This window comes from Silurus meridionalis, chromosome 4 (assembly GCF_014805685.1).
Source record: "Silurus meridionalis isolate SWU-2019-XX chromosome 4, ASM1480568v1, whole genome shotgun sequence".
NCBI lineage: Eukaryota > Metazoa > Chordata > Actinopteri > Siluriformes > Siluridae > Silurus > Silurus meridionalis.
Genome location: NC_060887.1, coordinates 40,447,575 through 40,473,078, shown reverse-complemented (window position 1 = coordinate 40,473,078; position 25,504 = coordinate 40,447,575). Strand labels below are relative to the sequence as shown.

Genomic DNA, 25,504 nt, shown 5'->3' with positions numbered 1-25,504 from the left:
AGAACACTATATACAAAATAGGCGCACCTGCTCATGTGCATTTACTACAATAGTTCCTAGACTCCGTTATCTCCACAATGCAACACTCCTACATCTCCACCCTGAATTATAGTGGGAGGCTGGTATAGTGTAAGCCCCTCCCCTTGGACTCAACCATTTCACCCAAAGGGGTTTGGTATTTTGTAGCCAGTCACAAAATGGCTTAATAACATTGTGAATATCATAATAAATAATAAACATGACAACAACAATAATAATACTAATAATAGCAATAATAATAATAACAGAAATTATAACAATAATAATAATAATAATCACACAAAAGAAAATGTCCCATTAACATAAGCTTGCCGACTTCCGGGTTTACTGCGCATGCGCGACGCAGCGCTGGCACTTTAAAGCCGGCCGCTTCTCAGCTCTCTGGTTGGCTGCCATCCAAACCCAACCCGGAAGACCGGCGCAACTAACAGGTGAGCACACAAAGTTTTCGGAAGTCCTTCAGTTTGTGTGTGTGTGTGTGTGTGTGTGTGTGTGTGTGTGTGTGTGTGCGCTTATTGTCCGGGATGAGAGACGAAAGAATGAAGTGAGTGTGTGTGTGTGTGTGTGTGTGTGTGTGTGTGAGCGGCGTGCTACCTGGCGTGTGTGTGTACCCACAGCGCTGTAGCAAGAAACAGAGGAGAAGTGAAAGTGTAGTGTGTATTGTCATGCCGACCATTGGGACAGTCCTCCGGCCACTTCCAGGTTCTGGCGAGCCACTTGAACCGATGCAGATAGTTCTCAATGTCTTCCCCATGCTGGAAGCTTGGCAACTTGGCTCGGTTCCCAAAAATGTCCCATTAACATAAGCTTGCCGACTTCGGGTTTACTGCGCATGCGCGACGCAGCGCTGGCACTTTAAAGCCGGGCGCTTCTCAGCTCTCTGGTTAGCTGCCATCCAAACCCAACCCGGAAGACCGGCGCAACTAACAGGTGAGCACACAAAGTTTTCGGAAGTCCTTCAGTTTGTGTGTGGGTGTGTGTGTGTGTGTGCGCTTATTGTCCGGGATGAGAGACGAAAGAATGAAGTGAGTGTGTGTGTGTGTGTGTGTGTGTGTGTGTGTGTGTGGCGTGCTACCTGGCGTGTGTGTACCCACAGCGCTGTAGCAAGAAACAGAGGAGAAGTGAAAGTGTAGTGTGTATTGTCATGCCGACCATAGGGACAGTCCTCCGCCACTTCCAGGTTCTGGCGAGCCACTCGAACCGATGCAGATAGTTCTCAATGTCTTCCCCATGCTGGAAGCTTGGCAACTTGGGCTCGGTTCCCAAAAATGTCCCATTAACATAAGCTTGCCGACTTCGGGTTTACTGCGCATGCGCGACGCAGCGCTGGCACTTTAAAGCCGGCCGCTTCTCAGCTCTCTGGTTAGCTGCCATCCAAACCCAACCCGGAAGACCGGCGCAACTAACAGGTGAGCACACAAAGTTTTCGAAGTCCTTCAGTTTGTGTGTGGGTGTGTGTGTGTGCGCTTATTGTCCGGGATGAGAGACGAAAGAATGAAGTGAGTGTGTGTGTGTGTGTGTGTGTGTGTGTGTGTGTGTGGCGTGCCACCTGGCGTGTGTGTGTACCCACAGCGCTGTAGCAAGAAACAGAGGAGAAGTGAAAGTGTAGTGTGTATTGTCATGCCGACCATAGGGACAGTCCTCCGCCACTTCCAGGTTCTGGCGAGCCACTCGAACCGATGCAGATAGTTCTCAATGTCTTCCCCATGCTGGAAGCTTGGCAACTTGGGCTCGGTTCCCAAAAAATGTCCCATTAACATAAGCTTGCCGACTTCCGGGTTTACTGCGCATGCGCGACGCAGCGCTGGCACTTTAAAGCCGGCCGCTTCTCAGCTCTCTGGTTAGCTGCCATCCAAACCCAACCCGGAAGACCGGCGCAACTAACAGGTGAGCACACAAAGTTTTCGGAAGTCCTTCAGTTTGTGTGTGGGGGTGTGTGTGTGTGCGCTTATTGTCCGGGATGAGAGACGAAAGAATGAAGTGAGTGTGTGTGTGTGTGTGTGTGTGTGTGTGTGTGGCGTGCTACCTGGCGTGTGTGTGCACCCACAGCGCTGTAGCAAGAAACAGAGGAGAAGTGAAAGTGTAGTGTGTATTGTCATGCCGACCATAGGGACAGTTCACTCTGTCACAACTTGCGTATTATTGTCTGAACGAATAAAAATGGGAAATTGCACCTAAGGCTGAGCCATATTTGTGGAGGTCAACAAATTTTTTTTCTGATGTCTTAGTGGATTTTTTTTGATTTTCCCATGATGTCAAAGAAAGAGGCTTTGTGTTTGAGGTGTGCCTTTATATACATCCACAGGTGTGCCACCAATGAACTCAAATCCGCCACAGACCCGTCACTAAAGCGCCGCGCCGCCACAGAGTCGTCACAAGAGCGCCGCGCCGCCACAGAGTCGTCACGAGAACGCTGCGCCGCCACAGCTTCAGAGTTCCGCCGAGGGTGCTTCTCAGCCACAGATTCCCGCCGAGGTGGCGCTCAGCCACAGATTCCCGCCGAGGTGGCGCTCAGCCACAGATTCCCGCCGAGGGTGGCGCTCAGCCACAGATTCCCGCCGAGGGTGGCGCTCAGCCAAACAGTCCCCATGTGAGCTCAGCCCAGCCACACAGTCCCCGAGAGAGCTCAGCCCCATTCCAGAGTCCCCAGTAGCGCTCATCCCAGTTCCCCAGTCCTCAAGAGAGCTGAGCCCCGTTCCAGAGTCCCCAGGAGCGCTCATCCCAGTTCCTGAGTCCCCAGGAGCACTCAGTCCCGTTCATAGGCCGCAAGAAGGATATCGAACCGCCGCCTGGCTGGCAGAAGGACGTTCTGCCGCAGGGCGACGGCTCACCTCCAGGCTCCCCGCAGGGCGGAGGCTCACCTCCAGGGCGACGTCAGGCCTTCAGGCTCCCCGCAGGGCGACGTTGGTCCTCCAAGTCCCTCTAATGACGACGTCGGTCCTCCAGGTCCCTCTGATGACGACGTCGGCCTTCCAAGTCCCTCTGACGTTGGCAATTCTCTCCGGAGTCTCTCTGAGCGTATCGTTATGGCCCAACATCCTGCCGAAAGTGCCCCTGTGTTCCTGGTCTCCGCCGAGGACGTCGCTCGGCCTCCGGTCTCTGCCAAGAACTTTGCTTAGTCTCCGGTCTTTTCGAAGGCCGTTGCTCCGTTCCTGATCCCGACCGGGGATGCCGCTTCGCTGTTCTGCGGCGACGCTTACGGGCTGACCTTTGAACCTGGTCGGTTGGAGAGGCCTTCCTCAGAGTGCCCTGGCCCGCCTGGCATACTTGGGTTTTGGGGCGTCAGTTGCCCCCCTGGAGGGGGAGTACTGTCAGGGATCCCCCTGCCACGCCTCCCTCAGCCGCTCTCAGGGTACCCCTGCCACGCCTCCCTCGGCCGCTGTCATGGTTGTCAGCCTGACACTGTGCTTATATGATTTCTGTTGTAACTGGAGTTAGCGAGCTCTCCTTCACCCAGACTCAACGTGCAACAACGGCTTGTATCTAAACAGTAGCCGACCAAGAAAGTCATTGTTCACTGTCTTCCTCCTTCATTTTACAACTATTTCTTTCGGGAGTTTATCTTTTGGCATCGTCGTGCGTTTAAAAACACCGTTTTTCTCCCGAAGCTGTGCAGCTCAGAACACAGGTGAGGTGCCTTTTTTTCGTCTCAGTTCGGAAATTTCATTGGTCTAATGTTATGTCGTTCAGTTTTCTGGCTTGAAGTTTGTGAAACTGGGAAAAACCCAGGAACAATTCATAAATTAGCCGCTTCATTGTTTAAGCTGCGGGGATCAAAACGTGGGAAACAAATAGCGGCTTATAGTCCGAAAAATACGATATATATATATATATATATATATATATATATATATATATATATATATATATGTGTGTATATATGTGTGTATATGTTTATGATTGGCAACATGCCAATGCGTTCTCACTCTTCATCTGCATATATAAACATACACACACACACACACATACATTATATATATATATATATATATATATATATATATATATATATATATATATATATATATATATATATAATGTGTGTGTGTGTGTGTGTGTGTATATGTTATATATGCTTATGAAGAGTGAGAACGCACTGGCATGTTGCCAATCATTTTTCAACGTTTTTCTGCAAATTAATATTATTTTTAATTAATCTGACTGGCACGGTGTGTGGATGGTGTGTGTGTGTGAGTTGGGATTGTGTGTGAGTGTGTGTTAATGGTTTAAAAATGGTGTGTGAGTGGTGTGTGAGTGTAGAGGAGTGTGTTAACATTTGGGACATGGTTTGTGGGTGATGTGTGTGTGTGTGTGTGTGTGTGTGTGAGTGTAGAGCAGTGTGTGTTAGCGGTTGGGATATAGTGTGCAGGTGGTGTGTGGGAGTAGAGAGAAGCGTGTGTTATCGGTTGGGATACTTTGTGCGGGTGGTGTGTGTGAATGTAGAGTGTGTGTTAGCGGTTAGGACACGGTGTGTGGGTGGTGTGTGTAAGTGTAAAGGAGTGTGTGTTAGCGGTTAGGACACGGTGTGTGGGTGGTGTGTGTGAGTGTAGAGAAGTGTGTGTTATCGGTTGAAAAACGTTGTGCGGGTGGTGTGTGTGAGTGTAGAGTGTGTTTGTGGTTAGGACACGGTGTGTGGGTGGTGTGTGTAAGTGTAACCGTATACTTCTGTGGTCTGCGTTGTGTTGAAAATAACCGACAGGAGAACGCCAGATTTGGTCTGCATAGAGAATGTATTTTTATATACAGATTGTCACAACAGCTTCAGCTCACACACCGTCAACACTCTTCCGCTCGGAGAGAGAAGGAAAAGGGGAAGGGAGAAAAGGAAGGTAAACAGAAAGGGAGGGAAAAGGTGAAAGAGAAAAGGCGGAAGGGAAGAAAACAAAGGATAACCAACAAACAAGGCCAAAGTAAAACTAAATTTAACATACCAAAAAATAACTCCATACACACTTATACAGATGTGCATATGAAATGCAACAAGATTGATTTCAAATATGGTTCGTCAATGCATACCTGCATAGAGAATGTATTTTTATATACAGATTGTCACAACAGCTTCAGCTCACACACCGTCAACACTGTCAACAAAATAACATTCCAGAGTGCATAAATTCACATGTTTCTGTGTGTGAATTATTTTCAACCAATGCTAGCAATTAATCTTTAGCATGGAACACAGCATACCTCTTCCGCTCGGGAGAGAGAAGGAAAAGACCGTTAAAAGAGCAATCAGCAGATATGGCTACCTGGACTGAACCACTTTGTTGTTAAAGGAAGGGGGGGGAAAGGAAGGTGAACCCATTATCTAATTACAGACCCCTAAAATGTATTTTACCAAACACTGATGATTTCAACAAATATAGAACCACAGTGAATGCATAAACAAGAAAATCTAGTGAAATAAAACTATTTCAACCTTGTTACACTCACCCCCACTAATTTCACTAGAATTTCCATAACAACATGTACAACATACGAACGACTAATTTAAAATCAAAGAAAGAAGAGAGGGGGAATTTATAAACAAAATACTCAACTCTACAGTTAAATTACTCAGCTATCAGGTGTAACCCCTAATCATACAGACTGAAGAAAGTCCACCAACATTAATGCTGTCCACTGAAGGACTAGGAAAGGCAAAGGTTAGCTACTCCTTCACCCAACCACAGGAAGACATGCCATATACACATCTTATCAAAAGGTCACATCCAAGATTGCATAATTGTCTATCTTAATAGACCACACCCAATTTTTTTTATTTTTTTTTTTAAGGAAATTTAAAGCAACAAATAATTGGCAATAAATAAAAAAAAATAAAATAAGAATACACACAAAACTATGTATTAACTCATTGTTTAAATTTCTCTAAAAGAGATTCAAAACAAATAGGTTAGACAGTCAGAATGAGCTAATTAAACAGCTTTGCCAGTCTAACAGACTATATGCAATTATACATCATCCCTCTTCAAGTAAACAAAAAAAAATGAAATACATCAATAGATACAGTAACACAGAACAATAACAAAAAAACAGTAATACCAAAGTAACCAATTACCCAGAACTCACAGCACCATTTTGTCTTTTCCTAAAAATATTCCTAACAAATTGATTAGACATAGTCTGAATAAGCCTATTTAACGGCCTTACAAGTCTGCCATGTCTAGTGCGAAAACCATCAGTCAGATCAGGTCTTTTCACTGACAATTCAGTCTTCTCAAAGGTTGATGGTTGTACAGTAAGAGGAGGCTCATTAACAGGGTTTCCTTTGGGAATTGCCATAACCTCCATGTCATACTCAGTACACAAAATGACACCTGATGCAGAATCATCCTTATCCCCACTCCTGCATTCAGAAGGGCCATAATCATGTATATCACATTCTACATGGGAGTCAACACCAGCAACATCACCATAACACTCAGTTGTTACCATGTTAACATCATTCGTCTGAGCAGTGTCATCACACATCACATTCCGCCCATCCAACTCATCAATGTCCGCTACAGGACCTCCAGTGCTGTTAGAGAGGTCAGCAACCCATCGAGTAGTCCTTTCATCTGCAAGATGCTCAAAACTAGAACTCTCAAGTTCATCATCACTCAAACTGGATAACTGTTCCTCGACAGCGTCTGTATCAGGCAATGGGAGAAAGTCAACTGGCATAATCAGATTCCTATGAACAGTTTTAACAACACCAGAAGGGCTTCTGAGTTTGTACGTGTTTAACAAGGGATTTTGTCGATCACTATGTAAACTGTACTCTCCCAACGATCTGCCAGTTTCTTTTCCCTCTTTCACCTTTGTTAGCCAACAAAACTCTTTGACCAATATCAACAGGTTGTCCCTTACTCTTCTTGTTATACACTTCTGCCTGTCTACGTTGCTGTTTTCCTGAATGTGACTGAGCAAGTTTCATAGCCTCACAGAGGTCACGCTTGAGTAACTGCACATACTTGTCAATGTCAACAGTTTCTCCATTCAAAAGTACACTTTCGAACATAAGGTCAACGGGTAGTCTCGGAGTACGGCCGTACATGAGAAAGAAAGGTGAAAAACCTGTTGTCTCATGAACTGTACAATTATATGCAAAAGTCAAGGTGTTCAACATCTGCGGCCATCTGACTTTAGATCTGGGGGGCAGTGCACGAATCATGTTACCAAGAGTGCGGTTCATCCTTTCCACCTGACCATTGCCCATTGGATGGTATGGTGTGGTGTGAGTTTTGTCAATACCAGCCAACTGACACAGCTCCGCAATCAACAAACTCTCAAAATTGGCACCCTGGTCAGAGTGAATGGTAACAGGAAAACCATACACGCAAAAGAAATTGTTCCAAAGAACCCGTGCCACTGTCTTTGCGGATTGGTTAGGGCAAGGATATGCACACGCCAACTTTGTAAAATGGTCAGTGACTACTAAAACGTCAATAGTCTTATTGTTGTGGTCTTCAGCCGACCAAAAGTCTATGCAGACTAATTCAAGTGGAGACGAAGTGGCAATGGAAACTAATGGGGCCCTAGCCTCAGGCTCAGGAGCCTTGCTCACAATGCATCTCTTACAGTTGTGCACGTAGTCTTTGACATCTTTCTCCATTGTATCCCAATAAAACCTCTGTCTGGCCAACCCTAATGAGCGCTGCTGACCCTGATGGCCTGCATCATCATGAATGCCTTTCAACACTGCCATTCGAAGCGATTCAGGTACAACATATTGGTAAGTTTTCTGTTTTGTCACTGGGTGCTTGGACACACGATACACTATCCCCAGGCGTGTGTTCAGTTTACCCCACTGTCTCAATATCCTTAACGTCCCACGTGATTCATGAACTTTTCACGTCTTGAGGACGACGACCACGGTCTATAAAAACTTGACCCGCCAACAACAGCATCATTAACTTGTTCAGTAAGCAGTTCAGTATGGTTGAAAACAGGAACAGGATTCTGCCCCACTGCAACAAGAGACTCTAGGTACTGCACATGTGAAATTGCTCTCACAGTACCTGCATCTTTCCAATGCTGATGTGTTTGCATGACAGCAGAAATCTCATCACTGCTCACTCGTACACTTCCTGCAATACAAACAGCTTCACAGGTAGCATCTTGAGTCTCAAACTGAGCATTCACATCCCTCAACTCTGGTAGCGCTGCGGACAGCCGAAACATATTCTGAACATCATCCTGTTGAAAATTGGCCGCCTGCTTAAGAAGGGTGGAATATGGAGCCCTAGTCAATCTGTGCAAAATTTTAGACTGCACAAAAGGCTTTCTACTGAGGGCGTCAGCTACCACATTCTTAGTGCCTGGAATATACTGGATGTCAAAATCGAATGGTGCCAGCTGTGCCACCCATCGCTGCTCGCAGGCATCCAACCTGGGCTTGGTCAGTATGTACTTCAAGGGATTGTTGTCGGTCCACACAGTGAACCTATGACCACGTAACCAGTGGCTAAATTTATTACAAATCGCCCATTTCATTGCAAAAAATTCAAGGCGATGTGCAGGATATTTTGCCTGTGCATGATTTAGAGATTTGCTGGCAAAAGCTATTGGCCGTGCTTTGTCACTGTTGAGATGAATTTGCGACAGCACTGCGCCAAGTCCGCGGTAGATGCATCAACAGATAAAATGAACTGCTTGCTAAAGTCAGGGTGAGCCAACAGCACTTCTTCAGTGAGTGCTGCCTTAAGATCCCGAAAAGCCTGACTACATTCCTGGGTCCAATCATCTGGGCCAAGTTTATGGTCAACAAAGGCCTTTTATTGCTTTTTGATTTCCGAGGCCTTTTCTGACCACCAGTCAAAGCAAACAAGGGCTTGGCCAACACAGAACAGTTTTCAATAAAATGCTGATAGTAGATTACCATCCCTAAAAAAGAACGTATTTTGGAAGGTGATGGCGTGACGCCATCCAACTCCATCAAATCAGCCTCTGTCACCTTGACTATGGCTTCCACTTTGTCCGGATCCCTCGAAATTCCATCCTGGGAAATCACATGCCCTAGGAATTTGACTGAACGCTTTAAAAACTGACATTTTGACGGTGAGAGTTTCAAGTTATGTTCTTTCAGGCGTCGAAACACCATCTCCAAACGAGCCAAGCTCTCTTCTTCGGTCTTGGCAAACACCAACAAATCGTCGAGATAACACAGAAGACTTAAAAAGTTCTGGTCACCAAATATAGTCAACATCATGCGCATAAATGTGGCTGGACTATTACACAGCCCTTGCGGGAGACGATTGTATTCGTGTAGTCCAAGCGGTGACGAAAATGCTGTATACTTCCTGTCGTGTTCATGTAGGGGTATGTTGTAATAGCCAGCCGTCAAGTCCATGGTGCTAAAAAACAATGTTTCCCCCCAACGCAGCCAGAACGTCACTCTGATGTGGAAGCGGATGGGCGTCTTTAACAGTTCTGGCATTAAGCCATCTGAAATCCGTGCAGATTCGCAGATCGCCATTTTCTTCCACACCAGAACCAAGGAGAGGCAAATTCACTACAAGATTTACGAATAATTTCTTTTGCCTCCATCTCATCCAAAGTTTCTTTCAGCTTATGATAATGAGCAGGCGACATTCTGCGGTATGGCAACCTAAATGGTCGGTCATCTGTTAATCTAATACGATGGCAGAAATCCCGCCTCACCACAATCCAGATGATGTCTCGAGAAGACAGACTCATATGCCTCAATCAAATTAACAAGTTTCTCTTTACACTGTAAGGACACTTCACAATCACCAATTGGAATGGAGCTAAGCCTAGCTTTTCCATCTTATCATTCACATCAATGATGTTACTGCATAAGCTTCTGGCAGTAAGGCTACAGCAGGAACTATTACTTTGCACTTTCCCACATTTTGATGAACAGTCACAGTGTCAGAAAACTGATCAAAGTCCTCCAAAGCAATGCAGGGAAAACATCTGCAATTTTCGAGTTCCTACGTAATGTTATTTCTGCTGAAGTGGGGTTGATAATTTTCATGGCAGCCACCCATCTCCCCACAGTGGAGACACTATCCGCCCAACCATTATCTGTTTGTTCACACATGGGGATGCACATGGCTCAATGAGTACCGTACTGCCAGCTGATAATACGGAACCCGTGGGCAATCGACCCCACACCAGATGTTCAGTCATAGGTCAAGAATTACAGAACTTTTCAACTTCAGAGTTCCAACCTTGTCTGGGATGGACTCCTCGCCATCTCTCTAGGTTAGACAGAAGACGAAGAAACTGGCTACTGTCATTCTGGCATGGTGAATCAGGATTACTCATAACACGCCAAAATCCATCATTTGACTTGAAATGCCTGATAAGCGGCTTAAGTACATTTGTACCTAAAACAATGGGATCAATCTGTCCTTTTACAAACAAAACTGGGACTAAAAACTTGTACCCATAAACCTCAAGTTTCAAATCACATAGTCCTAAAGGACTGGTTTGTTTTCCCCCACAACCCACTAAAACAATATCAGCAGGGGCCAGCATGTCCTCAGTCATCACGCCTGCTTGTTTTAACATGGGTATTATGTCTGCACTAATGGTAGTTGCCATCGACCCAGTATCCATCATGCCTTGTATCTCAACCCTATCCTGCACTAACACATTAGTGTAGAACAAACTTTCACTTTGAGATGTTCTCATGGTATTTTGCACGATTACCTTGCTAAACTTCGGGACATTTTCGCACAAGAAAGCATATACAGATTCAATATCATCACTATCAAAGGAGGTTGAACTCATGTGCCTACCATCGCCCTCCTCCAGATGGAGGCTCACTAGTTTCCCTGAGGGGAAATTTGACTGTGACCGTCAACAGCAGCAGTCGAGCTGTTTGGCATAACCTGTGACGTAGTCATCCCACAGATGTCATGTGTATGACCAGGACGATAGCAAGTGAAACACAATTTGTGCAACCTACAGTGAGCAATTGTGTTGTGGTCATTACTCTGACAGACTTTACACACTAGTGGTCTCTTAGCATTCGGTTTGCGATGCACCACTGCCCTGGTGGACTGTGTGTTACATGTCAGTGCTTTCTCCAGCATATTCAGTATCCTATCCATCGTGTTACCTTCACGTGTTGTATGATCAGGCTCAACTGCACTCCCAGGAGCCCTAACAACTTCAGTTTTACAAGGTGGTGTACCACTCATATCATTACTAACAGCACTAGCTGTTTGTTGAGAGAATTGACACTCATATACTTGGCGGTTTCTTACAAATTCATCCAAACGATCCTGTACCTCTGCAGCGGTCCACTCACGCTGTGTTTTGCTTAAAACATCATTGAGAGATCTTTATCAGGACAATTACGTATGAACATAACGGCAATCTCCATGTCCCGATTTTGCAACGTTCTACCCTCACTTTTAAGATGCTGTTCAGCTAGGTCAGCAGCTTTGTTTAATCTAATCCAAAATCAAAAGGCCCCTCATTTTGATATGGCTTAGTAGCGTAAAATCAGCCAGGGAAGCCCTGTGGATACGACACCCAGTGTTGTTTGAGGATACGGAATACCATATCTACATCGCCAGCCCTACAGACTGAGACACTGTTGCGTAACCATATCTGAACAACATCCCTTGCCCGCCCATCAATTTGTTTATGATCTCATCAATGCACTCTCGTTTGGAATAATTGCCTTTTTCAAGGTAGGTCTTCATCAAATCTTCCCATTCAAAGATCGAACACTTATCTGAACTATCGCCACGAAAATATGGTGGCTCTTTACCACTTTTCAGCACAAGATTCATCTTTGAAGCATCAATGATGGTGGTACCACACGGATCCACACGGGAACACCTCTGACAATCATAACACCAGTTGGAGTTAGTTAGCTGATTGTTAGGAAACAAGCTGGATTTAATCGACTGACTGATATCAGAGCTCAGTTGTTTTACTTGATCGTTAGATAGCGCTACAGTAGGTTCTGATAAACTCATTTCAAGTGGCGGTATGTCATCAGACGCTGGAGTAGAAAACCGTACTCTATTAGCATCAGAATCAATGTCATTCATCTTCCCAGGAGTACATGGACCACTAAATGGCAAAACCCCTCTGCCTCTCCCAACATGATAGCCACCAAAATCTCTTTCATCTTTGTTAGAATGCATCATTGATTAACATACCAAAAAAAAAAAAATAAAAAATTTCATTCAAAACCGCGTAAATATTATACTTTTGCACTGTTTACTTTACAACTCTACTAAATCGATCAATAACTGAACAATCATCCGGGTCACGGCACCAGTGTAACCGTATACTTCTGTGGTCTGCGTTGTGTTGAAAATAACCGACAGGAGAACGCCAGATTTGGTCTGCATAGAGAATGTATTTTATATACAGATTGTCACAACAGCTTCAGCTCACACACCGTCAACACTCTTCCGCTCGGGAGAGAGAAGGAAAAGGGGAAGGGAGAAAAAGGAAGGTAAACAGAAAGGGGAGGGGAAAAAGGTGAAAGAGAAAAGGCGGGAAGGGGAAGAAAAACAAAGGGATAACCAACAAACAAGGCCAAAGTAAAACTAAATTTAACATACCAAAAAAAATAACTCCATACACACTTATACAGATGTGCATATGAAATGCAACAAGATTGATTTCAAATATGGTTCGTCAATGCATACCTGCATAGAGAATGTATTTTATATACAGATTGTCACAACAGCTTCAGCTCACACCGTCAACACTGTCAACAAAAATAACATTCCAGAGTGCATAAATTCACATGTTTCTGTGTGTGAATTATTTTCAACCAATGCTAGCAATTAATCTTTAGCATGGAACACAGCATACCTCTTCCGCTCGGGAGAGAGAAGGAAAAGACCGTTAAAAGAGCAATCAGCAGATATGGCTACCTGGACTGAACCACTTTGTTGTTAAAGGAAGGGGGGGGAAAGGAAGGTGAACCCATTATCTAATTACAGACCCCTAAAATGTATTTTACCAAACACTGATGATTTCAACAAATATAGAACCACAGTGAATGCATAAACAAGAAAATCTAGTGAAATAAAACTATTTCAACCTTGTTACACTCACCCCCACTAATTTCACTAGAATTTCCATAACAACATGTACAACATACGAACGACTAATTTAAAATCAAAGAAAGAAGAGAGGGGGAATTTATAAACAAAATACTCAACTCTACAGTTAAATTACTCAGCTATCAGGTGTAACCCCTAATCATACAGACTGAAGAAAGTCCACCAACATTAATGCTGTCCACTGAAGGACTAGGAAAGGCAAAGGTTAGCTACTCCTTCACCCAACCACAGGAAGACATGCCATATACACATCTTATCAAAAGGTCACATCCAAGATTGCATAATTGTCTATCTTAATAGACCACACCCAATTTTTTATTTATTTTTTTAAGGAAATTTAAAGCAACAAATAATTGGCAATAAATAAAAAAATAAAATAAGAATACACACAAAACTATGTATTAACTCATTGTTTAAATTTCTCTAAAAGAGATTCAAAACAAATAGGTTAGACAGTCAGAATGAGCTAATTAAACAGCTTTGCCAGTCTAACAGACTATATGCAATTATACATCATCCCTCTTCAAGTAAACAAAAAAAAATGAAATACATCAATAGATACAGTAACACAGAACAATAACAAAAAAACAGTAATACCAAAGTAACCAATTACCCAGAACTCACAGCACCATTTTGTCTTTTCCTAAAATATTCCTAACAAATTGATTAGACATAGTCTGAATAAGCCTATTTAACGGCCTTACAAGTCTGCCATGTCTAGTGCGAAAACCATCAGTCAGATCAGGTCTTTTCACTGACAATTCAGTCTTCTCAAAGGTTGATGGTTGTACAGTAAGAGGAGGCTCATTAACAGGGTTTCCTTTGGGAATTGCCATAACCTCCATGTCATACTCAGTACACAAAATGACACCTGATGCAGAATCATCCTTATCCCCACTCCTGCATTCAGAAGGGCCATAATCATGTATATCACATTCTACATGGGAGTCAACACCAGCAACATCACCATAACACTCAGTTGTTACCATGTTAACATCATTCGTCTGAGCAGTGTCATCACACATCACATTCCGCCCATCCAACTCATCAATGTCCGCTACAGGACCTCCAGTGCTGTTAGAGAGGTCAGCAACCCATCGAGTAGTCCTTTCATCTGCAAGATGCTCAAAACTAGAACTCTCAAGTTCATCATCACTCAAACTGGATAACTGTTCCTCGACAGCGTCTGTATCAGGCAATGGGAGAAAGTCAACTGGCATAATCAGATTCCTATGAACAGTTTTAACAACACCAGAAGGGCTTCTGAGTTTGTACGTGTTTAACAAGGGATTTTTGTCGATCACTATGTAAACTGTACTCTCCCAACGATCTGCCAGTTTCTTTTCCTCTTTCACCTTTGTTAGCCAACAAAACTCTTTGACCAATATCAACAGGTTGTCCCTTACTCTTCTTGTTATACACTTCTGCCTGTCTACGTTGCTGTTTTCCTGAATGTGACTGAGCAAGTTTCATAGCCTCACAGAGGTCACGCTTGAGTAACTGCACATACTTGTCAATGTCAACAGTTTCTCCATTCAAAAGTACACTTTCGAACATAAGGTCAACGGGTAGTCTCGGAGTACGGCCGTACATGAGAAAGAAAGGTGAAAAACCTGTTGTCTCATGAACTGTACAATTATATGCAAAAGTCAAGGTGTTCAACATCTGCGGCCATCTGACTTTAGATCTGGGGGGCAGTGCACGAATCATGTTACCAAGAGTGCGGTTCATCCTTTCCACCTGACCATTGCCCATTGGATGGTATGGTGTGGTGTGAGTTTTGTCAATACCAGCCAACTGACACAGCTCCGCAATCAACAAACTCTCAAAATTGGCACCCTGGTCAGAGTGAATGGTAACAGGAAAACCATACATAAAAGAAATTGTTCCAAAGAACCCGTGCCACTGTCTTTGCGGATTGGTTAGGGCAAGGATATGCACACGCCAACTTTGTAAAATGGTCAGTGACTACTAAAACGTCAATAGTCTTATTGTTGTGGTCTTCAGCCGACCAAAAGTCTATGCAGACTAATTCAAGTGGAGACGAAGTGGCAATGGAAACTAATGGGGCCCTAGCCTCAGGCTCAGGAGCCTTGCTCACAATGCATCTCTTACAGTTGTGCACGTAGTCTTTGACATCTTTCTCCATTGTATCCCAATAAAACCTCTGTCTGGCCAACCCTAATGAGCGCTGCTGACCCTGATGGCCTGCATCATCATGAATGCCTTTCAACACTGCCATTCGAAGCGATTCAGGTACAACATATTGGTAAGTTTTCTGTTTTGTCACTGGGTGCTTGGACACACGATACACTATCCCCAGGCGTGTGTTCAGTTTACCCCACTGTCTCAATATCCTTAACGTCCCACGTGATTCATGAACTTTTCACGTCTTGAGGACGACGACCACGGTCTATAAAAACTTGACCCGCCAACAACAGCATCATTAACTTGTTCAGTAAGCAGTTCAGTATGGTTGAAAACAGGAACAGGATTCTGCCCCACTGCAACAAGAGACTCTAGGTACTGCACATGTGAAATTGCTCTCACAGTACCTGCATCTTTCCAATGCTGATGTGTTTGCATGACAGCAGAAATCTCATCACTGCTCACTCGTACACTTCCTGCAATACAAACAGCTTCACAGGTAGCATCTTGAGTCTCAAACTGAGCATTCACATCCCTCAACTCTGGTAGCGCTGCGGACAGCGAAACATATTCTGAACATCATCCTGTTGAAAATTGGCCGCCTGCTTAAGAAGGGTGGAATATGGAGCCCTAGTCAATCTGTGCAAAATTTTAGACTGCACAAAAGGCTTTCTACTGAGGGCGTCAGCTACCACATTCTTAGTGCCTGGAATATACTGGATGTCAAAATCGAATGGTGCCAGCTGTGCCACCCATCGCTGCTCGCAGGCATCCAACCTGGGCTTGGTCAGTATGTACTTCAAGGGATTGTTGTCGGTCCACACAGTGAACCTATGACCACGTAACCAGTGGCTAAATTTATTACAAATCGCCCATTTCATTGCAAAAAATTCAAGGCGATGTGCAGGATATTTTGCCTGTGCATGATTTAGAGATTTGCTGGCAAAAGCTATTGGCGTGCTTTGTCACTGTTGAGATGAATTTGCGACAGCACTGCGCCAAGTCCGCGGTAGATGCATCAACAGATAAAATGAACTGCTTGCTAAAGTCAGGGTGAGCCAACAGCACTTCTTCAGTGAGTGCTGCCTTAAGATCCCGAAAAGCCTGACTACATTCCTGGGTCCAATCATCTGGGCCAAGTTTGCGGGTCAACAAAGGCCTTTTATTGCTTTTTGATTTCGAGGCCTTTTCTGACCACCAGTCAAAGCAAACAAGGGCTTGGCCAACACAGAACAGTTTTCAATAAAATGCTGATAGTAGATTACCATCCCTAAAAAGAACGTATTTTGAAGGTGATGGCGTGACGCCATCCAACTCCATCAAATCAGCCTCTGTCACCTTGACTATGGCTTCCACTTTGTCCGGATCCTCGAAATTCCATCCTGAAATCACATGCCCTAGGAATTTGACTGAACGCTTTAAAACTGACATTTTGACGGTGAGAGTTTCAAGTTATGTTCTTTCAGGCGTGAAACACCATCTCCAAACGAGCCAAGCTCTCTTCTTCGGTCTTGGCAAACACCAACAAATCGTCGAGATAACACAGAAGACTTAAAAAGTTCTGGTCACCAAATATAGTCAACATCATGCGCATAAATGTGGCTGGACTATTACACAGCCCTTGCGGGAGACGATTGTATTCGTGTAGTCCAAGCGGTGACGAAAATGCTGTATACTTCCTGTCGTGTTCATGTAGGGGTATGTTGTAATAGCCAGCCGTCAAGTCCATGGTGCTAAAAAACATGTTTCCCCCCAACGCAGCCAGAACGTCACTCTGATGTGGAAGCGGATGGGCGTCTTTAACAGTTCTGGCATTAAGCCATCTGAAATCCGTGCAGATTCGCAGATCGCCATTTTTCTTCCACACCAGAACCAAGGGAGAGGCAAATTCACTACAAGATTTACGAATAATTTCTTTTGCCTCCATCTCATCCAAAGTTTCTTTCAGCTTATGATAATGAGCAGGCGACATTCTGCGGTATGGCAACCTAAATGGTCGGTCATCTGTTAATCTAATACGATGGCAGAAATCCGCCTCACCACAATCCAGATGATGTCTCGAGAAGACAGACTCATATGCCTCAATCAAATTAACAAGTTTCTCTTTACACTGTAAGGACACTTCACAATCACCAATTGGAATGGAGCTAAGCCTAGCTTTTCCATCTTATCATTCACATCAATGATGTTACTGCATAAGCTTCTGGCAGTAAGGCTACAGCAGGAACTATTACTTTGCACTTTCCCACATTTTGATGAACAGTCACAGTGTCAGAAAACTGATCAAAGTCCTCCAAAGCAATGCAGGGGAAAACATCTGCAATTTTCGAGTTCCTACGTAATGTTATTTCTGCTGAAGTGGGGTTGATAATTTTCATGGGCAGCCACCCATCTCCCCACAGTGGAGACACTATCCGCCCAACCATTATCTGTTTGTTCACACATGGGGATGCACATGGCTCAATGAGTACCGTACTGCCAGCTGATAATACGGAACCCGTGGGCAATCGACCCCACACCAGATGTTCAGTCATAGGCCGAAGAATTACAGAACTTTTCAACTTCAGAGTTCCAACCTTGTCTGGGATGGACTCCTCGCCATCTCTCTAGGTTAGACAGAAGACGAAGAAACTGGCTACTGTCATTCTGGCATGGTGAATCAGGATTACTCATAACACGCCAAAATCCATCATTTGACTTGAAATGCCTGATAAGCGGCTTAAGTACATTTGTACCTAAAACAATGGGATCAATCTGTCCTTTTACAAACAAAACTGGGACTAAAAACTTGTACCCATAAACCTCAAGTTTCAAATCACATAGTCCTAAAGGACTGGTTTGTTTTCCCCCACAACCCACTAAAACAATATCAGCAGGGGCCAGCATGTCCTCAGTCATCACGCCTGCTTGTTTTAACATGGGTATTATGTCTGCACTAATGGTAGTTGCCATCGACCCAGTATCCATCATGCCTTGTATCTCAACCCTATCCTGCACTAACACATTAGTGTAGAACAAACTTTCACTTTGAGATGTTCTCATGGTATTTTGCACGATTACCTTGCTAAACTTGGGACATTTTCGCACAAGAAAGCATATACAGATTCAATATCATCACTATCAAAGGAGGTTGAACTCATGTGCCTACCATCGCCTCCTCCAGATGGAGGCTCACTAGTTTCCCTGAGGGAAATTTGACTGTGACCGTCAACAGCAGCAGTCGAGCTGTTTGGCATAACCTGTGACGTAGTCATCCCACAGATGTCATGTGTATGACCAGGACGATAGCAAGTGAAACACAATTTGTGCAACCTACAGTGAGCAATTGTGTTGTGGTCATTACTCTGACAGACTTTACACACTAGTGGTCTCTTAGCATTCGGTTTGCGATGCACCACTGCCCTGGTGGACTGTGTGTTACATGTCAGTGCTTTCTCCAGCATATTCAGTATCCTATCCATCGTGTTACCTTCACGTGTTGTATGATCAGGCTCAACTGCACTCCCAGGAGCCCTAACAACTTCAGTTTTACAAGGTGGTGTACCACTCATATCATTACTAACAGCACTAGCTGTTTGTTGAGAGAATTGACACTCATATACTTGGCGGTTTCTTACAAATTCATCCAAACGATCCTGTACCTCTGCAGCGGTCCACTCACGCTGTGTTTTGCTTAAAAACATCATTGAGAGATCTTTATCAGGACAATTACGTATGAACATAACGGCAATCTCCATGTCCCGATTTTGCAACGTTCTACCCTCACTTTTAAGATGCTGTTCAGCTAGGTCAGCAGCTTTGTTTAATCTAATCCAAAAATCAAAAGGCCCCTCATTTTGATATGGCTTAGTAGCGTAAAAATCAGCCAGGGGAAGCCCTGTGGATACGACACCCAGTGTTGTTTGAGGATACGAATACCATATCTACATCGCCAGCCCTACAGACTGAGACACTGTTGCGTAACCATATCTGAACAACATCCCTTGCCCGGCCCATCAATTTGTTTATGATCTCATCAATGCACTCTCGTTTGGAATAATTGCCTTTTTCAAGGTAGGTCTTCATCAAATCTTCCCATTCAAAGATCGAACACTTATCTGAACTATCGCCACGAAAATATGGTGGCTCTTTACCACTTTTCAGCACAAGATTCATCTTTGAAGCATCAATGATGGTGGTACCACACGGATCCACACGGGAACACCTCTGACAATCATAACACCAGTTGGAGTTAGTTAGCTGATTGTTAGGAAACAAGCTGGATTTAATCGACTGACTGATATCAGAGCTCAGTTGTTTTACTTGATCGTTAGATAGCGCTACAGTAGGTTCTGATAAACTCATTTCAAGTGGCGGTATGTCATCAGACGCTGGAGTAGAAAACCGTACTCTATTAGCATCAGAATCAATGTCATTCATCTTCCCAGGAGTACATGGACCACTAAATGGCAAAACCCCTCTGCCTCTCCCAACATGATAGCCACCAAAATCTCTTTCATCTTTGTTAGAATGCATCATTGATTAACATACCAAAAAAAAAAAAAAAAAAAAAAAATTTCATTCAAAACCGCGTAAATATTATACTTTTGCACTGTTTACTTTACAACTCTACTAAATCGATCAATAACTGAACAATCATCCGGGTCACGGCACCAGTGTAACCGTATACTTCTGTGGTCTGCGTTGTGTTGAAAATAACCGACAGGAGAACGCCAGATTTGGTCTGCATAGAGAATGTATTTTATATACAGATTGTCACAACAGCTTCAGCTCACACCGTCAACACTCTTCCGCTCGGGAGAGAGAAGGAAAAGAGGGGAAGGGAGAAAAAGGAAGGTAAACAGAAAGGGGAGGGGAAAAAGGTGAAAGAGAAAAGGCGGAAGGGAAGAAAAACAAAGGGATAACCAACAAACAAGGCCAAAGTAAAACTAAATTTAACATACCAAAAAAAATAACTCCATACACACTTATACAGATGTGCATATGAAATGCAACAAGATTGATTTCAAATATGGTTCGTCAATGCATACCTGCATAGAGAATGTATTTTATATACAGATTGTCACAACAGCTTCAGCTCACACACCGTCAACACTGTCAACAAAAATAACATTCCAGAGTGCATAAATTCACATGTTTCTGTGTGTGAATTATTTTCAACCAATGCTAGCAATTAATCTTTAGCATGGAACACAGCATACCTCTTCCGCTCGGGAGAGAGAAGGAAAAGACCGTTAAAAGAGCAATCAGCAGATATGGCTACCTGGACTGAACCACTTTGTTGTTAAAGGAAGGGGGGGGAGGGAAGGAAGGTGAACCCATTATCTAATTACAGACCCCTAAAATGTATTTTACCAAACACTGATGATTTCAACAAATATAGAACCACAGTGAATGCATAAACAAGAAAATCTAGTGAAATAAAACTATTTCAACCTTGTTACATAAGTGTAGAGGAGTGTGATTTAGCGGTTGGGATATGGTGTTCCCGCTGGTGAAGCACTTGGTGTCTTTCAGGAGGATGGTTTTTATGGTTCTAAATAATGGTCTGTAGAACTAAAAATGGTTTTAAAGTTCAGGACTGAGGGATTCAATTATAACATGTTTGTTTCCACTGTTTTAAATATGGTCAGTTAGGGCATCTTGTTAGTGTCTGTCCTGAAAGACGGAGTGACCCCGGTGTTTCCAAGCAACCGGGGCAGGAAGCAGCTGTGCCTGCTGGAGTCCTTCCTTGCGGCTTCAGCTCGGCCTGCTAGTAAAAGACCCGCAACTGCTGCTGCACCCTGGTTCAGGGAGCACGAGTTCCAAGCTCAGACTGAAGACCTGAGGTCCATTAACAACAAAGACACCACAGAGACATGCTGCTCATTTCAACCAGACTGGGAAAAACACGTGAACCCAAAAAAGTCACAGTGGACTCTGGAGCACTACAGACAACCTGTCCCTCATTTAGATTTCCCTATATAAGCTCCTGTTCCGATCTTACTCATGTCGGACCTACTCGATGACTAATGTAATTGACCTGGTTCCACGTTCCGTGGATTCTACCCGTTCCATGGATTATCCCTCCATAACGGATTATACCGGCATTACGGACCATACCAGCATTGCAGTTCGTAACCTCTCTGACTTCTATTTGTGTGTTGTCTCAATCAATAAACTATTACTTCCGCCATCCGACTTGTGGTCCATTCCCTGACAGCAGCACTGCAGAGTTAAAAATTTTGTGAGGTGATTTTAATTGTACAGCAGAAAATATAGACAGGAATCATGCAGAACCTCATGTAGCTTTCAGTAAGTGCCTGTGGGAGTTGGTAGAGACCCACAATCTCTGTGGCATATGGAGAAATTTAAATAAGAATCAGAGACAGTAAACATGAGCCCACTCCATGGACAACACGCCATGGTAAAAGAGTAGATCGTTTTTATGATTTTAAGCATCAACTGACTATTTCTTACAAAGTGTTTTTTTTTCCAATAGGCATCTCAGACCACTGCATGGTGCACTGAACCATGCAGTTCATGCGGGCCCAGGAAAATGGACTGTGGACTATCTATCATATTCTCATTTTCTCTGTCTCAGTTTGATTTAATTTAATGTAGTTTTATTTGTAGTGTTTTAACAGTTGGTCAGTGTCACAAAGCAGAAATAAACAGACAGAGAATAAATGTCTAATTATACAATTTATGACTATAAAGTAGAAAACCAGCAGCAATGATCACTTAAAGTTTTATCTCTATATCCATATCTATAAATACAACCTACAACACATCTATTATTTATTCCCCATTTCAACCTCAGTTAAGAGTGAAATGTCTTATTGAATCTAAAATAATAAACACAGTGTGTAAGTGATAGTCTGACCTCAGTATCTCCAGTGTACAGTGTGGATATTCCAGTCCAGCAGAAAGCAGCTTCACTCCTGAATCCTGCAATTTATTCCCACTCAGGTCCAGTTCTCTCAGACTGAAGGAGTTTGAACTGAGAACTGAGGACAGAATTTTACAGCTTTCCCCTGTGAGATCACATTCACACAGCCTGGGAAAGAAATTATAATAAATCAGAACATTGACATCTCAAACACTCAAACACACATACACACACACACACGCACACAGCCTGGCTACAAAATGCTACTATGTGTAACTAACCCTAAGAAAATAGTAAATAAGGTAATCATTTAACTATGCCCCCATACGGTATAGTCCTTTAACTCCGCCCCCACTAGTTAGTGTGACGCAGACATGGAAAAGGAAAGTCAAGTCGCTAAAATGCACTGAAATCGTACAAGGTTCTTAATGAAAGTAAGGGATAATTAAGCACCTCGCTGGAACGGGAACAAGGTACTATGTTTGATTTGTTTAATGTGTATATGCATTAATATGTGGGTTAATCTATTTAACTGTGAAGAAGTGTTTTAATGTGTTGTTATCACTGTCACATCTGCGACATCATTGTGCGACATCACAAAAGGGTTTCTAATAAATGGCTATTCATGTTTATGTTTGTAAGAGCTGATTGTATTATTTGTTATTTATCTGTTCTGTAGTTCTTACAGTGTTTCACTAAGAAAAGGTTTTTAATCAAGGAAAGGTAGATTTTGTGTTTCCCAAAGAAAAAGGCTGACAGCTGAACACAAAATAAAGGCTTTTTGAAACATCAGTACGCTTCACCATTGTCTGGCTGGGGGTTAGCTACAAAATATGCAAGCAGTGGAGCAACGCTAGTTTCTGAAAAAGAGAAGGTAAGCGGTATGCAGGGAGTGTGGCTTAGACCCAGTGTCTCGTTCCCTCAGGGAACTAGGGTTACATATGTAACCTACAGACGTGCCCCTTTCGGGAACTCAAACTGCGTCACAACGCTTTGGGAACGAGTGTCCTGTCCAGTTCCTGCCTAATGTGTGAGAGCACAATCAGACTGGTTTTGCTTCTCCTGGTTGGGGGCTTGGAAGGGAGGATGGCAGAATGCCTGCTGCACGACTGGTCATGGGGGAACCGCAGGCTCCTTAGGTACGTACCCTGGTTTAGTGTGAAGAAAGGCAGTGGCCATGCCAGAGGTAAACTCTAGGAGAGACAGGGCAATGGAATAAGCATCCCCGACCCTCTACAGGGAGGACATTGCCAGATGGAAAGCAGTCTTTATAGACAGGTACCTAAGGGACACCTCGGCCAAGGGCTCGAAGGGGGGCTCAAACAGAGCCGCCAGAACAACACATACGGACTCTGGGTCACATCCTGGGCCTCAGCATCCGGGTGCCATGCAGGAAACGTGTCACCAGAGGGTGTTTACCCAGTGACCGCCCGGCAGGCAGGGTACAATAAGCCGCGATAGAGGACACGTATACCTTCAGGGTTGAAGGAGCCAACCCTGTGGCAATCTGTTCTTGCAGGAACTTCAGTACTGAACCAACCGGGAAGTTAACTGGGTCTAATTGGTGGTGCTCACACAATGCTGCGAAAAGGTGCCATTTAGCGGCATACAACCTCCTCATAGAGGCAGCTCTGGAATGGAGGAAGGTCTCCACTACCTCACTAGAGAGACCAGCTGCTAAAAACTGGGGCCTCAGGGGCCACAGCCATAGCCCGCATAACTCTGAGTGGGGGTAAAAAAGAGAGGATATATCCCCGGGATGACTTTCCCAAGAAGGCCCCTTCGAGGAGCCGCCAGGAGGAGACAGGCTCCTTTCCGGCAAACACTCTCCAGAACTTTTTGCAGCAGCACGATGGGGAAAGGCATACAGGCGTAGCCTCGGCCATGTCTGCACCATGGCGTCCAGCCCCAAGGGCGCTTTGGTGAAAGAGAGAGAGAAGTCTCCTGAGTCACAAACAGATCCACCTGGGCTCTGCAAAATCTCTGCCATATCTGCTCCACTACCTCGGGGTATAGCCTCCATTCCCAGGGCCTCGTCCCTTGACTCGAAAGGATCTGCTCTCCAATTTAGGTGACCCAGGAAATAGACAGCACTAAATGAGAGCAGCTTTTGCTGGGACCACAGGAGGATCTGCCATGCGAGCCTATACAGGGGGCATGTTCGAAGACCCCCCCTGGTGGTTGATGTACGAGACCATCATTGTGTTGTACGTATGATCCCTCAGGTATAGAAGGAATGTTTCAAAGCCAGAGACACAGCCATCATCTCCAGGCAGCTTAGGTACCATGTGAGATGTAGCTCGTTCACACAACCTTGGGCGGAGTGGCTACTCATGACTGCTCCCCACCCTGTGAGGGATGTGTCCGTCATTAGCGTTTTGGGACAACAAGGAGCTCCCAGGACGGGGCCTGGAGAAAGGAACAAAGGTTCTTTCCACATCTAAGGCTCAAAGGGATTGTAACTAACTCTAAGAAAATAGTAAATAAAGTAATCCTTTAACTCCGCCCCCATACGGTATAGTCCTTTAACTCCGCCCCCATACGGTATAGTCCTTTAACTCTGCCCCCACTAGTTAGTGTGACGCACACATGGAAAAGGAAAATCATGTCGCTAAAATGCTCTGAATTCGTACAAGGTTCTTAAGGAAAGTAAGAGATAATTAAGCACCTAGCTGGAACGGGAACAAGCTCTTACAGTGTTTCACTAAAAAAAGGTTTTTCATCAAGGAAAGGTAGATTTTGTGTTTCCCAAATAAAAGGCTGACGGCTGAACACAAAATAAAGGCTTTTTGAAACATCAGTACGCTTCACCATTGACTGGCTGGGGGTTAGCTACAGTAAGAGTTTGACCCGCATCGATTCCAAAAACTGTTGTCTACAACGGGCTACGGAGGGTCTTCACAGTGCCAGTTACAGCTTCTGCTACATCACCATCACAAGGCATCAGCGTGGACTCATCAAGCTGCTTCCTCGCGCCTGACCTATACTTCGGACAGCAGTCTCATAGATTCGGTGCAACGGTCAAGTACAACCACACTTACGGACATTGATGCAAGACCGTGAGTATTAATCTACTATAGTACGACAATACGACGAGCAACGGATGAACTGCTTCTCAGGCTGAACATTCAATACTCACCGGCTCAGCAACAAGAGCAACAAGATAAACTGTGATTATATGTGTGCCCATGCCTGCAGGCATCCACATGGACTTTGTCTAATTAAGGACATAGATTTTAGTTTTTTTGGATTTTGCATTTATCCACTTAGTTAACAGTGTTTATTTAGGATTAACCATTCACATTTCCCTCATTTGGATGCCAGCTGAAAAAAACTATACTACCTAAAAAAGTACGTTGGCGGCCCAGCACAGCAGGTTTTAGATGGCAACTTT

At 44.1% G+C, this 25,504-nt stretch overlaps 2 protein-coding genes across 7 annotated transcripts in view; both read right to left on the bottom strand.

Moving 5' to 3' along the window:
* LOC124385132 (NLR family CARD domain-containing protein 3-like) overlaps positions 1–25,504 on the bottom strand; it is a 987,530-nt gene that overhangs the window by 760,059 nt on the left and 201,967 nt on the right. The window lies entirely within an intron of this gene.
* The window catches only part of LOC124385129 (NACHT, LRR and PYD domains-containing protein 3-like), a 128,223-nt gene that overhangs the window by 34,953 nt on the left and 67,766 nt on the right, over positions 1–25,504 (bottom strand). For all 6 annotated transcript variants that reach the window (XM_046848272.1, XM_046848273.1, XM_046848268.1 and 3 more), the window contains one exon: positions 22,105–22,278. In XM_046848272.1, the coding sequence (XP_046704228.1) occupies positions 22,105–22,278 (174 nt within the window). The remainder of the gene's footprint in view (positions 1–22,104; positions 22,279–25,504) is intronic.